The sequence below is a fragment of the Caretta caretta genome, chromosome 7 (genome assembly GCF_965140235.1).
Source record: "Caretta caretta isolate rCarCar2 chromosome 7, rCarCar1.hap1, whole genome shotgun sequence".
Classification (NCBI taxonomy): domain Eukaryota; kingdom Metazoa; phylum Chordata; order Testudines; family Cheloniidae; genus Caretta; species Caretta caretta.
Window position 1 is genome coordinate 82,140,641 of NC_134212.1, and position 15,704 is coordinate 82,156,344.

Sequence of the window (15,704 nt, forward strand, 5' to 3'; positions counted from 1 at the left end):
CCAGAAGGGGTGGGGCTGGTGGTCAGCTTCCCCCAGCCAGCCCATCCACGCTGCTGGCCCGCGCTGCCCATGGCTCTGACGGCGATTTAAAAGGGCCCAGGGCTCCAGCCACTGCTCGTAGTGGCGGTGGCGGCCAGGAGCCCCTGGCCCTTTTAAATCACCGGCTCCGGGGCAGCTCTCCCTTTTGCCTGCCCTGCCTCCCCTCTCCCCCCCCCCCCGCCCTCCCGTTGGCGGCCCTGCCGGTAGGGTCCTTTGCCATAGCAACACTTTAATGTTGCTGCCCCTTTTGCCCCCCCCCCCCCCATTGGCGACCCTGCCAGTAGGGTCCCTACCGGCAGGACCACCAATGGGGAGGGCAAAAGGGGCAGTGGCAGTGCTTCAACATCGGCTGCGTGTGGCCCTTTACCAGCTTCTTACTGGTACACCGTACTGGCCTACTTTCATCCCTGGGAACAGGGTTTTTTTGGGGAGGAGTAGGAATTGTTAGGAAGTTGGGGATCCTCCCCGATACAGACCCTGGCACACCCCTAGCCTCTCTCACTCAGTCAGGCACATCTACCCCTGTCCCAATGCGTCCCTGCATATCCTGTGCTTCCCTATCTTGCCCCACGGAGAGGATGCTGTGAGGAACACAGCCTCTTCTCTTCCCTGTCTGCAGCTGGGGCTTCTCCCGCCCAGGAGTAGCTGTTCTCTGTTCTGGCAACACAGCAGCCCATAGTGGGCGAAAGGCATAACGGCAGCCCCTCTCCAGCAGAACGTATTTTCTGCGGAGAAAAAGGTATTCTGGGGAGGGGCACATGACTTCTGCATGTGCACAGTGGCACAGAATTTCCCCAGGAGTACATTGTGCTAGGTGCTTTACAAACACAACAAAAAGATGGTCCCTGCCTTAAAAATTTTACAATTTAAATTCAGAGGAATTAGAGGTATTTAGTATCCCTTTTTTCCCTTTCTGCAGCATCACTAATAATATGGTCCTGTATTCTGTCTAGTCTTCAGTATGTGGTATCGAATGGGTGAAGTTGGCTAAATTATTAAATTATGTGATCAACAGAACACTGTCTAACTTCCAAGTTCTCTTGAGAAGTTATTGTAAGGCCTACATTGATATAAACTGCATCAAGGAAAAATCTTACTCATAGTTTTATTGCAGAAAGGGAGAAAACAATGTACCTCTTTTCACTGCTTTCTTCTAATTATATGATCTCTGAAGGTGGTATGGTAATAACGAAAGAAACTATCCTAACACATATATGTAATTTTGTGATACATTCTTTTATGTACCTGCATTTTACTTTTTAGAGGTAGTCTTGTCAGTAAAATATCAATTCACGGGAGAGGTTAGGTTTTCAGTCGATCGATTATACCAGGATTGTCATTTTCCCCTATAATTATTTTATTTTTAACCCATCTTCCTGATTGTTTCTACCCAATGGGGCACAGAAAAAATTTCCTCATTTCTTACACAGACCAGAATGCAATGCAGACACATGTTCCACAGAAGAGAATAAGATATGGTCCTCTCCAGAACCCATCACTGTGGGACCTCTTTGGGCAGCCGTGGTTCCTACTAGAGTGTTTCAAATCTAGGCCATTCCAGCCTAGAGAATAGAAATTCACAATTAATACAGAATGTTTCAATAATATTAAGCTTGTAATATAAATTAGCTAAAGTTAGGAAGTTCCAAGTTTATAGAACATTAACCTTGGCTCTTCCTCTTTTTGCTTGTTTAACAGTGTTAGGGCTGTTAATTTAAATTTTGCTGTTTATTAAATGCACTCAACGTGCATTGGAGTTAATTGGACAGGTCCCAAAAATGACTCTTGTTAACTTCAATGGGAGAAGTACATACAGAGCTGTTGTTTAAGTATTTTGGTTTGTTTTTTGTTTTTGTTTTGAATGAATTTATTTAGTAATGCATAAAAAGATGATATGGTGAGTCAGTAAGGGTTTATTTTGTGAGTAAGGATGTGGCCTCAAGACCTTAGAAATATTTCCTTTCCTAATCTAAGAATGAATAAAATGATTCTTGCAGGTGATACGAAGAAGTAGTGATGAGGAAAAGTTGCTGTGCTTGGTACGTCAGCGTGCAGGACACCACTGCCAAACGGCCGTCATAGTGATTCTGATTTTGGCCTGGGAAGGGATTCCTCATCTTCTGGCTGATACATTATATAAAGAACTGACACAGAGTCTCAGAAACTATGGCTGTCCCACAAGCCGTAGATGTGCATTAAATGAAGAGTAAGTGACATTCATAGTGCCCGTTCATTTTCTCCTTGTTTTGTGTGTTGGTCTGCGTGAAAGGAAACACATTTGATTTAAAAATCGAAATATAAAAGCTTATTTAAAATACAAACCATTGGGTGTCATTTTAGTGTGATGTTCAATTCCTGTTATTCACTAAAGGCCAGACAGTGCACCAGGTATGCATGTGCTAAGAGAGTACACGGACTGCTCCCTCTATTTGCATCCAAGGCCTCTCATCACCCAAAGAGATGGGAAGGAGGTGACATGTGACTGCCACCCTGTATCAGTCTTGGCTGGACTATGAGTGGAAAGCACACTGAACCTTCCTGAGGAAGAGCATAGCGTGTACACTCATTCTGTGTGCTGGGAGTCCCAGAGGAATTGCATCTCCTGATGGTACAGTTGCTCCAGGACTTCCCCCTCAGACAGTGTGGCTCTACACCATTACCAGTGCAAGTCATATCAGGTACAATCTAGACCATACTGTCTCTAAGCGGAGTGGTTTTTTAATTATATGTAACACTTTTTCAAGCTGTCTTGTAAATGGAAAATTGTAAGTGTCTTACGCTTTTTAGCTAGTTGTACCCACATTTTGTATTGGTTTTGATTTCTCCTGATTGGACTGTTCTATGGGTTTGTTTGTTTTTGAAGATTGCCATTATCTTATATGTTGCAACATGGGGCTTCTGAAATAAATGCAGACACTGAGATACTGGGGGGATGATGGAGGTCTCTTACTGTATTTTTTTTTCTAGACAGAAATAGAGTGTTCTTTAGTAGTTTTGTCCTATGCCACATACTCACCTTGCTCAACTGTCTCCACAGTTCTTCTAACTGCCCACCTATAAAAGAACTGTCTGCTTTTACAGGCAACCATGGCTCAGCCATCCTCAGAGCAATGTTACCAGCTTGGCTTCTTCTAGTCAGTTCTCGTCTCCCCAAAAGCCTGACTGTCTCTCTCTTTCTCCACGAGTTTTCTATGCAGATGTCCAGAATTTAAAAAAGACAAAAACAAAATCTTTCTCTGCATGCTCTAAGGTTCTGCATTAGTTGGACCCCTGCCTGCTACATTCTTACTGATGCTGTGCTGCTCAGAATAGAGTAGGTTACGATCAAACTTATTGAGCTTCATAGGTGAGAGAGCCTGGGCACTCAACTCTGGGATGTTCCTTTGCACGTCAGAAATGAAACTAATTCATCCCATTGGTTGGTAAATTGACTGGAAAGCTTATAGCAGCCAAATGAGACCGCAAGAGCAGCTCTGCCTCAGTGCAGATTCTTGGAGTGCCTGTCTCTAATCAGAATCCTTTTATAACTCTTCAGTGACTTAAATCTAATTTATTTTTAATGGTTCCTCCATGTTAGCATGCTTTCATTTCAAAATGTGGCTGACTTTTGATATACTGGTTCCACACACAGTCAGAGCTGTGGACAGTATTTATTGGGCTGCTGGACAGCTATAATAAAAGTGATACTTACTTGCATTTTTTTAAATTAGTCAAAGCTGGAGAAGTCAAAATTACAGTAATGTGGGTATAACAAGGAGATGTATATTTTCATGTTAGATAAAAGTTTTGGGACTTGAGTTACTTGGGAGTGACTCTTTAAGAACAATAAACCAATCATACTTTCAAAAATAGATAATTATTGACAGAAACAGCTTTTCAGATATATTTATAAATCATTCTGTTATTTCATTATGGATTATAGAAGTCATGTAAGTAATCACATATCTAAAGAAAGTTTCTGCTTTGGCAGCTGATTGTCATGCAATTACCTGTCTTGTAGCCGCACTTGTGCATGTCAAGGACTTGATCCTGAAACTTGTGGAGCCTCATTCTCATTTGGCTGTTCATGGAGTATGTATTTCAATGGCTGTAAATTTGCCAGAAGCAAAAACCCCAGGAAATTTAGACTTCTCACAGATGACCCTAAACAAGTAAGTTCTTTCTCTGAAAAGAATTTGATAGGCGTGTTTAGAGAACTAGTGGTAGAGTCTACAGATGTCCACTTAGTCTACAGATGTCCACTCACATACATGCACCTTTGTCTGTGCCCCCTGCCCCTCCACCATAACACTTATAAGTTTAACTTTCTCACCACTTGATGAAAATTCAGTGTATCTTGCTATGTAATGTAATGCAATGCCCTAAGAATTATTTTCATATGGCTATTATGTGTCTCTTGATTTGTTTCTGGGTGCAGGTTTAGCAACACTGTGTAATTTTGTTTGTGTTCATGTGAAATGTTCATACTATGTGAACATTTAATAGAACAAAAAAGATTTTTACAAGCAGTAATACCAGAGTAACACCTTTAGAAAGCCTGTTACATTCTTCACTCCTAGGTGCCTGTACATTGTGTCCATTCAGGGCTCACCCAAATAAAAAAGTGTAAAGCTCTGTTGGACACCTGAAGATTGCATTCCCGTAATACAGTCTCCCTATCTTGTGTTAGAATAAATAAATGGCATCCCTGGGTTGTGCCCCTTTCACCCTGCTGTCTGCCCAGCTGATGGACTGGTTCTCCTGTCTATCATGTATAATGGACTAGTTTTCTTCTGGGTACCATGCATCCGTGAGACCCTGAGAGAATATATGTCCTTAAACATGATGCAGTTAAATAATTGTTTAATTATTGCATGTGAACATGACTGATGAGGGACAGCTTGTGTAGCAAAGGAAACATAAAAACTGATTATACAGAGTACACTACTAAAAAGTGTCTAGTGGATTTGTTTATGCTGTTGGAAAGCTTTTTACAACGAATGGTGAAGACCATTAAGCTTACGCTCCTAAAAATGACAGCCGACTCCTGTCTTATGCAGCGACATGCTTGCTCACCCAGCATGAGAGAACGTAAAAATAACCTCAAGATCTCTTTTTTTCTGATCTTAGCTGTCTCTAGCCTCACTTCTCTCTGGAGGGCTGAGGGAAAAGATTGTTTGCACCCTGACCAGATAACCTGATATGCTTGAAAATACATATTGTTTAAACACATCATATGCAAGTGTCCGTTATTCTTAGTTAAGTGGATTCAACATATACTTGGTATATTATTTCGTCAGTGAACCTTTCCTACTATCCTGTCCCACCCACTGCTGGCAGAGAGCCCAAACACCCAACTTGTTCAGGTTCAGACAATAAGGGTGTTTTCATGCTTTTTTGTGCAGTTTTGACATTCATTCCTTCTCAAAAGTCAGCCTTGAAAAACCCAAATCTTCTGTATACCACTGAAGCTAAATATTTCCTATAAGTCCTGCATTTTTCACCTTTCCACTCACAGATAATGAGTTCCAATTCCAATTTAAAAAAAAAATACAGGAAAAAAATCAGGGGAAAGTCATCACAAAGCCTTTATTCCTTCATTTGGGTTTGTCACTAATTCTAACAAGTAGGTATTTCTTCGTCTTAGCTAAATGTTGGATATTGATCATTTTGCAGATGACATAAAACTAGGAGGTATAGCAAATAAAGAAGAAGATAGATTCAATGTACAGAGAGATTTGGATCCTTTGATCATTTGAGGCACTGGACGGAGTCAGATGAGGTTTAATGTAAAGAAGTGTATGATAATACATTTAGGTAAGAATAGCATATAGTATAGATTTAAACTAACGGTCTGTTGCCTAGAATACAGTCGAGAAGAAACATGGGTTAGCTGTAGATAATAAATTGATTATTGTATGAATTCACAGTGTGATGCCATTATGTAAATCTAATTCAAGACTGAAACCTGCATGTGTGTATGTAGCTACATGTGCACGCTCCGGAGGAAAAATCTCATGCAGAACATAAGTTATAATGCTTTGCTGCTTTGTAATGTGTTTGTAAGGCTGCAGTTGGAATTATGTGCAAAACTCTGGTCTTCACGTTTAAAAAAATAATAGGGCACGTGTCACCCTATTCCATCTGCCTTCTTTGATTTTCCCCAGCCACTTGCCGATTTTCTTGGGATGGCCAGTCTTCAGGGAAAACACACACATTTTGGGACAAGTAATAGGGCTTAAATATTACCCTCTCATGGAAAGGCATCTAGTTTATCCAATTTTTGTATCGCTGTTTCTATGAGGAAAAGAGTCCTGTCCCTCTATTAGAAACATCCTCAGTCCCTGCCCTAATTGAGACCCCTGCATACCTCGCTAGGCAGTCATTATCAGATATAACAATCAAGAGCTGTGGTGCAGTGGAAGGAGCTATCTCCCAAACAGGAGTTGAAGATGATGTACTAAACTGGTGGCATGACTCTGCCGATATAAAGCAGCAGTAATGAGTAGGATTTTTCAGGTGGAGCAGATCTTTTACCAATTGAAATCAAAAGGAGTTTCCACAAGCAAAAACATAATAAAAAGATTCCCGGAGATGGGGTTCTCCCATGGGTGTGCTAGCATTCCCACAGGCATTAACGCCCTTCTGTCTCTGGAATGTCTGGTTTATTGCTCTTCCCAGACTACCTGTGCAAGTGAAGGGGGAAACGAAACTAAAGTTAACCCCTTGTGTACTGGTAATGAATTAGTGTCCCCTATCCACTAGCAAACATGAATTGTATACTACCCTATTATTTGTTTGAATATTTTAATTTACAGTGTTTTGACACTTTGCTATGGCAGACAGCAGGTTTATTTTAACCACAAGAAACAGAAGTAAAATAAATAAAATATAAAATTGAAACCATGTTAAGTTTGAATTTCCTGACTTTGATGGTTTGTGTCCCTACCTCTCCAAACTGAGCTAAATGTTCCAAGTAAATTATAACTCTGTAAATATTTTTGTCTGTAGGAAGAACATCTTGAAAATAATTTGCAAACTTTAGCTACTGATGTGGCTCCACTTTATAAGAAACTTGCTCCTGATGCTTTTCAGAACCAGGTAGGTCTGTGAGATTCAGGCAGTGGAATTTCAGGCTTTAAACTCTTGATAAGTGACCTCAATTTTGTCGTGCTGTGTCTTGGAAAAAAATGTCTTCCTGACCCCAGCTGCTGTTCAGATTATGCCCTGAAGATTAATAACCCTTGTAAATTATTTTGTAACTACAGAGTTTTTACTATTTATAGGAGTCGAATAATTCTTTAAATCTGGCTCAGCTGTTTCTCAGTAATGTCTTAAACTGAATGTCACATGTTAATTACAGGTTGCACAACAAAGTATTTAATTTCTGATAAAGCAGTTTACCTGATTACCTTTATTTAGTTAACAATCAGTGCTAGTGTGTCCCATGAATCTGAAGTTTCCCAGTGCCATCTCAAAATAAACCTAGTTATTTTATTTTTAGGTGGAAAATGAACACATGGGCCCAGACTGTCGGCTTGGATCCCAGGATGGTAGGCCTTTCTCTGGTGTTACAGCTTGTATAGATTTCTGCGCCCACGCACATAAGGACACACACAATATGCACAATGGAAGCACTGTGGTATGTATATATCATTTTCTCATTTGTGCTGTTTTCTGTTGTGATTTTTAAATGCTGCTTCATTTAGCGATACATTTGCATAAAGCATTTAAGGTGCTAAAATATTACGAGTGTTTTTTCGTATAAATATCCACAGGAGTTCGGTGTGTTTATTCTTAGCCTGCAGAAAGCTTATTATTATTCACCTTATTATTCTGAAGAATAAGAAAAGCCAGGGTGCAATCTAGGATAAAATACTTACCGCTATCTCAGATATACAAGTCCTGCGTGCTCAGTCTACCTCAGGACAGATAACGTATTCACAGTAAAGGTTTGATGTCTGAAGTAAAATAAAAGAAACATACACTGCAGCCAAGAATTGCATAAAACTCCTGCAGAAGAAGATCTTATGTAAATGAGCTTATTATCTGTCACATTTTATCACTTCCAGTTTTCACATTCACCAACCTCTCCTTCCTTATCTCCATAGTGCCTGACAGGCTCTAGGCTGGTGTAGCTATTGGTAGGAACATAGACCAGGTAATATCATGGAGCATGTGCTGGAGTTATTTTTAAAAGTCTTTCTGGTATTAATTAAGGGGAATAGTCTCCCACAGTCCCAGTGTGGAAGGAATCTAGTTGTCATTCTGTGGTATGTGGTTGATACCATAAGTGTTCATTGTATGATTAGTGGAAAAAGGTGAAGCAAGGAACACCATTTCTATTAAATAACCTTTAGAAAGTGAGGCCAGAAGACAGATAAGCTCAAAACAAAATAAATCCAAGAATGCTTCTGTACATGTTTTTTTTTAGCAGTTTGAGCTTTAATTACAAGCACTTCCTGCATAGTTAGGATGCTTTTGTGAATGTCATTGGAAATCGCATTCAAGCATAATCTCTGTATTTAAAAGTATATGTAAAATCTCTGCCTTAATTAGGGTTAGTGTCTTCTTCAAAAACTGGAAAATTAAAATTTAATGTAATATATTCCTGTAGTTTAAGAAAGATAGCCCAATCCTGCACAGTACTTGAGCATGTGCCCAACATTAAGCGTGTGAGTAGTCCCATTCACTTAACTGGAACTACTCACATGCTTACTGTTAATCATGTGCTTATGTGCTTTGTTGGATAGGGGTCTCTGGCTTTAAGTCTGTAAGTGTCTTTAAAGGCTATCCATGAATAGCAATCCTGAATTGACTTGTAGTGTTTTGCTAATAGTGAATGCCTCAGATAAGATTATGAAATAGCTTATAAAATAATTCACAAAATATATCTTACAGAATAGTGTAAAACCAATATGTTATTAATACAGTGTAAATGTCTTGAACTAGAACTTCCTCAGTGTAGAAATTCAGAGGGAAGATTTTAGAATTCAGAATTTGAAAATGTGTATTGCCTTTGGAGAATAAACTGTATATTTGATATTTGTATGCTAATATAACTTGGTTATATCTCAAATAAGATTATTTTGGTACATACAATATTATTCTTCCTAAAAGATATAATTACATGGAACTTATGTCTACTACCACCTATTTTAGGAGTGGATCATGAAAAGAGAAATGATGATGATGTTGGAAAATACAGTGTATCAGAGTAGGAATTTCTTAGATGATCTTAAATTAATATAGGTTCCCTTTAAAGAACATATTGGGATCAACTGAATATACATTTATTTATCTAGAGTCATTGGTGTTACTTCAGCACCAGGAAATGTTCATTAGGGATGCTTCTGTATTTCTTTGTTGTATGTTTTGTGAATTTTTCCAAATCAAATTAGTTGTGTAATCATATTCTTTATTAACTTCATCTTTAGCTAGAGCAATTTAAATCTAGTTTATTTTATGGGAATTGATTCTGTGGAGACCACTTTTGAGCAAAAAACTGAAGGTATTAAAACTATATTTATGTGGAAAAGCTAACCAGTGTGCAGCTGTGAATATTTCCTGTTTGCTCTGTAGTGGTGTAAAAATACTTAGAAATTCTACAAGGGTATGTACTACAAGGGTATGTGTATTTGGAAATACTGGATGTACTTTATCTTTACGAAAGCACCTTTTTTGCTCAATAAATATAGCATCCATTTTCATTCCATCAGACTCTTTTGTTATCTTTTTAACAGTCTTCTTAGGATGATTCAGGTACCTGACAACAATGGTGTTAAGGTACAGTGTTCCCTAGTGAGGTGGAAGCCATGATTGCAATTGAATGGCATGAGGACAGACGTATAAGAATTAAAGGTGTCAATCTGAATTTGTCTCAAGTATTTATGTTGCTTCAAAGGATTAGCTGAAATGGGTCAATTTCATGCCTGTGTAAATCCATTGAAATCAGTGGATTTACACAAGGGATTCATTTGGCCCAGCAGATTTTACAAAGAATGGCTCAAAAGTAACTAAAGAAAGCATGGCCAGTGCAGTAGTAGCTATCCTAGTCGTTCATGTTCACTATTGGACAGTGCCTCTGACAGTGGGGGAAGGGTAGGATGAGTGGGGAGACTAACTACAATTATATGTGACTACTCATACCATTCAGTCTGTGGCACTGGCTGTGGAAAAAGTAAAGGGAGGAAAGTGACTTTGTGGTCCACGGTCTGCTTCCTTTTGGCCTTTCTCAATAGGAAAGAGAGGGTTGGTAGAGTAGCAAAAGATACTTGCACAGAGAGGGTCAATGGCTGTGAGGAAACTGCCATACTTCAGACCCTACTGCAGAAGCATTCCCTAGCTTTGAATGAAGTTGGTGAGAAGAGAAGAGATGATGGCACCTTTCAATTTGCCCATTCAGCTTCTCTTCACACTGTCTTCACTGCTTGGCAAGAGTGCACTTTCTCACTCTCACAGCAGCACAGGGTGCCTACATATTTCTTCTTTACTAGCACAAATCATGCCACATCACTCTGGTTCATGAACAATAAGCAGCATGGAGGTTCATGAAGAATAAATCATGCCATTTAAGTCTGATCACTTTTTGTGATCTATGTAGAATTCTAATATGGTACAATGAAGCTCATACAGTGAGTGAGACATATTAGGACCCCTTGAAGCATTAGAAGCCCTGCCTTAATACGTTTATTACAAAAAATTAAATTCAAATAAACATAAGCATCAGTACTTTTTAAAAAGCCTGAAAAATGGCTGATGGGGAAAGAATAATTATAAATGGCACTGAAATCAGTTTGGATTTACCAAGTGTTAACATAGGAGTTTTATTTTATTTTAGTAGTTTTATCAATAATCTGAAAGAGGAAGCAAAACAAATAAATTAAACTAAGATGTAACTTCTCCTGGCTCTGAATCCTCTGCAGATACTGAAAGGATATAAAGTACAAATCCAGGGCCTGATTCGCCTCTCTGTTACACACATGCACACAGTGTAAACCATAAGTCGGTGATTTGAAGTTAACAAAATTACACTTTTGTGAATCCGGTGCAAGAAGAGAATCGCACTCCAAATATCAAACTAGAGAGATTAGAAAAATGGCAGAGATTCATAAAATGAGGTTCAGGTTGGGAAAAATGCAGTAAACTTTTGTTTTTTGCAATAATATTCTGAACCAAAGCTATTGCATGTAAGGGAGATGCCATGCATGCAAATGTATAATATCACAGGTTAAGAAGGCAATAATTCCTCTTTATATAGCAACTTAGAGACTAACAAATTTATTTGAGCATAAGCTTTCGTGAGCTACAGCTCACTTCATCGGATGCATTCAGTGGCCTGTGTGATGCTTTTGCCGGGGACAGAACAGGAATGAAGTCTTAGAACTTAGTAAGTAATCTAGCTAGATATGCGTTAGATTCTGTTTGTTTAAATGGCTGAGAAAATAAGCTGTGCTGAATGGAATGGATATTCCTGTTTTTGTGTCTTTTTGTAACTTTAGGTTTTGCCTAGAGGGATTCTCTATGTTTTGAATCTAATTACCCTGTAAGGTATTTACCATCCTGATTTTACAGAGGTGATTCTTTTTACTTTTTCTTCTATTAAAATTCTTCTTTTAAGAAACTGAATGCTTTTTCATTGTTCTTAAGATCAAGGGTTTGGGTCTGTGGTCACCTATGCAAATTGGTGAGGATTTTTATCAAGCATTCCCCAGGAAAGGGGGTGTAAAGGTAAGGGAGGATTTTTGGGGGAAAGACGTTTCCAAACGGGCTCTTTCCTAATAATAATAATAATACTGGTGTTAGATGTTTGGTGGTGGCAGCGAAAGTCCAAGGGCAAAGGGTAAAATAGTTTGTACCTTGGGGAAGTTTTAACCTAAGCTGGTAAAAGTAAGCTTAGGAGGTTTTCATGCAGGTCCCCACATCTGTACCCTAGCGTTCGGAGTGGGGAAGGAACCTTGACATGCATCCAATGAAGTGATCTGTAAGCTTATGCTAAAATAAATTTGTTAGTCTCTAAGGTGCCACAAGTACTCCTGTTCTTTTTGCGAATATAGACTAACACGGCTGCTACTCTGAAACCTGTTTTTATATAGCCTAAGTGTTACTTAATTTGGAGTACCATGCACATTTTTCACTGTTCTACCAGTATTTCAAATGAGCCCTGGTGTACACGGGTGGGGGGAGTCGACCTAAGGTACGCAACTTCAGCTATGCGAATAGCGTAGCTGAAGTCGACGTATTTTAGGTCAACTTACCTGGGCGTGAGGACAGCAGTGAGTTGACCGCTGCCGCTCCCCCATCAACTCCACTTCCACCTCTCACGAGCTGGAGTTCCGGAGTCAACAGGGAGTGCGTTTGGGGATCGATTTATCATGTCTAGATGAGACATGATAAATCAGTCCCCAATAGATCGATCACAACCTGCCGATTCATCGGGTAGTGAAGACTTGCTCTGAGATTGACAAACTAGGGAAGATGCAGAGAAGGGAAACAAAGATGGTTAAGGGGAAGGAGGAATTGTCCTATGACGATCAGGAGAATTTTAAGTGTTGTAGAGATAAATATATCTTCCCTTCTTTATAATCTATCTACAAATTTGAAGTATGTTACTGTTAAGGAATGCAGAATTGTCCAGGTTTGCTTTAAGTGGGGAATAATAATTAACATTCAGCAATGGAAAATTTAAGCACGACCTTTGGAAATTTTTTGAATAATTTGAATAAAGGAAAGTGCTGGAATACCCATCATTGGAATTATTAAAACTTGGGCAAGGCAACTTGTATTTAGATGTTCTGTAGGGAACATCCCTGCATTAGCAGAAGGAGGAACTAGATGATCTAATAGGATTTTTCCATCCCGAGGATTCTAGAATGAGGTAAGAAGAGAGAAGATCAGAATAAAGAGATGGTTTAAATTGATTGGGACACTGCATATTTACCACCAGCTGCAACCTTAAGATCTGAAGATCTAGCTCCACCTAAAGTCACATTACCTTCGTCCACTAATCTTGACCTCTGGTGTAGTTGTTGGAAAGAACCAAGAAATGTCACCATTATAGGAGGCTGATACTGAGGGCTTTTGAAAGGCTAGCCATTGCATAGTACTGGCCAAATACCACCTAGGATTGCAGAGGAAGTAAGAGAAGCCTGTGTTATTAATGGCTTTACAGGAAACTCTTTTTATCAGATCTTAGTGGAATCACTATGAGCATATTGTCAAGTGCTAGAGGAGTCATCTCAACCAAGTCATTTAAAAAAGCAAGAGGGAGATCAGGTGAGACTAGATTTATTTAACTGGTTAAGTTTTTTTAATATTAGTTTCTTAAGTCAGAGACAAAGACTAATTGAAGTAGCGGAACCTATGATATGGAACAACTATTTGATACTACCTGCAGTTTTGGAACATAAAGTAGCTATGGCCAGTTACCCTGCAAACCACGTACATGCCTATATTGTAGCTACCAAAGGTGCTCAGAATTGTGTTTGGCTACCACACCCCCTACAGCACCAAGTAAAACTAATAGATTTGTGCAGAATGAAAAACAGTTAAAGCCCTGAGGATAAGGACTATCAAAATATTTAAATTAACATTGCTTTACTGGGCATGTATATAGTGGGGCCAGAAATATACTGCAACCACTGTAAACAAAAAAAAAAACCCTTGTTGACCTTTGTTCCTAAGGAAATATTGCTTGTGTTGTGTGGTACTTGTGGCAGTTACAGATGTTCATTCAGTCTTAGTGGGCACAGGCAATTCACAAGTATCAGTTGGCCACAAATGGATATCCTAAGAAGAACTGAATTATAAGACTGGATGTGCTTTATTATTAAAACTGGAAATGTGTAGGGATCAGCCCCATCCTAACTACCTCATATGGTACAAGTGCAGTAGTTTTTAAAGATCAGGGCCCACATTTTCAAAATGCATCCAACTAAAGAGCATGTGCTCAACTTGGATAGCGCCACTATCCAATCTACATATGTAAATTGTAGATTTTCATACACACTACCCTGACTTTCATGCAAGCATTAACTGTTGTGTGCACTTTTGAAAAATTTGGGTTGATAGTTAATCTGGTTAATGGCTGATAAATGGCTGATATTTGTTATAGTGGTTCTCAATCAGGGTTCTGTGGCCCGAAGCAGGGCCGGCATTAGACTAGCTGGGGCCCAGAGCAGAAAGCTAGGCACCCTGTGGGGTGGAAGCCTCAAGCCCCACCCCCTGTGGCTGAAGGCCAGAGCCCTGCCACCCAGCAAGGAGGAAGCTCTGAGCCCCTCCACTGCGCAGAGCTGAAGCTACAATGCACACACACACTCTCCCACCCCGTGTGGCAGAAGCTCCAAGCCTCAGTGCCCCATGGGGCAGAAGCCACAAGCTCCCCACGGTGCAGAAGCTTCTGTCGGGCAGAAGCCCAGAGCTCCCCTCCCCCACTACCCGGCCCCTGAAGCCTAGAGCCCCAAGCTGCCTCCCTCATGGCTGAAGTCCTGAGTCCCCCCTCACCTCTTCCCCTCAGTGGTCCCTGAAGTTTTATAGCATGTTAGGGAGGCCTCAGAAAGAGAAAGATTGAGAACCCCTGATTTTCTATAGTTTGCCAATATGCTTTTATTTAGCACTGTAAAACTTGGTGACTTGGTCACAAGGGAAATGAAAATTGTAAGGACCAGAAATTAACTCCAGGCAGTTATTTTTTCCTCATATGAGTGCCTTTTCTGTAATCCAAAACCATATTGTATACAACATGATAGCCAATAGAGGACAAGGTGTTGGAAATCAAGCAGTTATTAGGACAGGGATTTGGTAGAAACATGTTCAAACTGAATAAATATGAACAATATTTCAAATATGTACAAATGCATCAACAGCAAGTTCTAGCTCTTCAGGAGTGCTATAGAATAGGATATATAAAGGGAGGGATGATTACTGCTGATTCATGCCACAGTCCCTCAAGAAAATTTGTGCATTTGGGCTGAAGGAGAATTGGTAGGCAAATACATACAAAGTAACTGAAGTTGCTCTACTTTGTGTGTTGTGGACCAATAAGACTATGACAGTTATCCACTAGCTTTGGTTGACTACGAGGGAATTAACTGAGTTTTCTTTAGAGACAGAAAGCACTATTGACAGGGCTGCATGATCATTACTCTGTTCACCTCTGGAAGACATTGCTCTAAGAGTAAATCTCTGCAAAATTCTCTCTTTGCTTCACAAACTGTTTCATGGTGTTCGATTAGTGGAGATGTGTGTTAAGCACCCTTCCAGCTGGTGGTCTGCTTGGGCAGAAGGTTGTACCTTAGTGAACTAATTTTTGCAAGACTTACTGGTGCTATCTCCCAGCAATCCTTCTTAAAGATGTCTAGTGATGTCGCCTCAACATGTTGTAGGGTCCTAGCTATCATCGAGCTGCTGCACAGGGATTTAAGTAAATTCCTGTTTTAATGTGTGTTTTCTCAAAGTTTATTATTAAACAAGAAACTTTGAAGAACTATATTAAATAATTTAAAAGAAAGGGATGAGGGCAAATGGACTAGTCTGAGCCCCTGAGAACCAAATCCATGCTCCAGGACTTCCATAGAACATGAGCTGAAGCATCGAAGTAAAGCTTGAGACAGCAGTTATATCTCTTGAGGAACCTGAAAGAGGAGAAGGGGTAGTTTGAAGGTGAGATTGTGCTCATGTGACACAAA

The 15,704-nt window shown here is 39.8% G+C and overlaps 1 protein-coding gene across 2 annotated transcripts in view; it reads left to right on the forward strand.

Moving 5' to 3' along the window:
- Positions 1–15,704, forward strand: part of TET1 (tet methylcytosine dioxygenase 1) — a 114,915-nt gene that overhangs the window by 66,918 nt on the left and 32,293 nt on the right. For both annotated transcript variants that reach the window (XM_075130873.1, XM_075130874.1), the window contains 4 exons: positions 2,037–2,245; positions 4,040–4,190; positions 7,030–7,119; positions 7,523–7,660. In XM_075130873.1, coding sequence (XP_074986974.1) covers positions 2,037–2,245; positions 4,040–4,190; positions 7,030–7,119; positions 7,523–7,660 — 588 coding nt within the window. The remainder of the gene's footprint in view (positions 1–2,036; positions 2,246–4,039; positions 4,191–7,029; positions 7,120–7,522; positions 7,661–15,704) is intronic.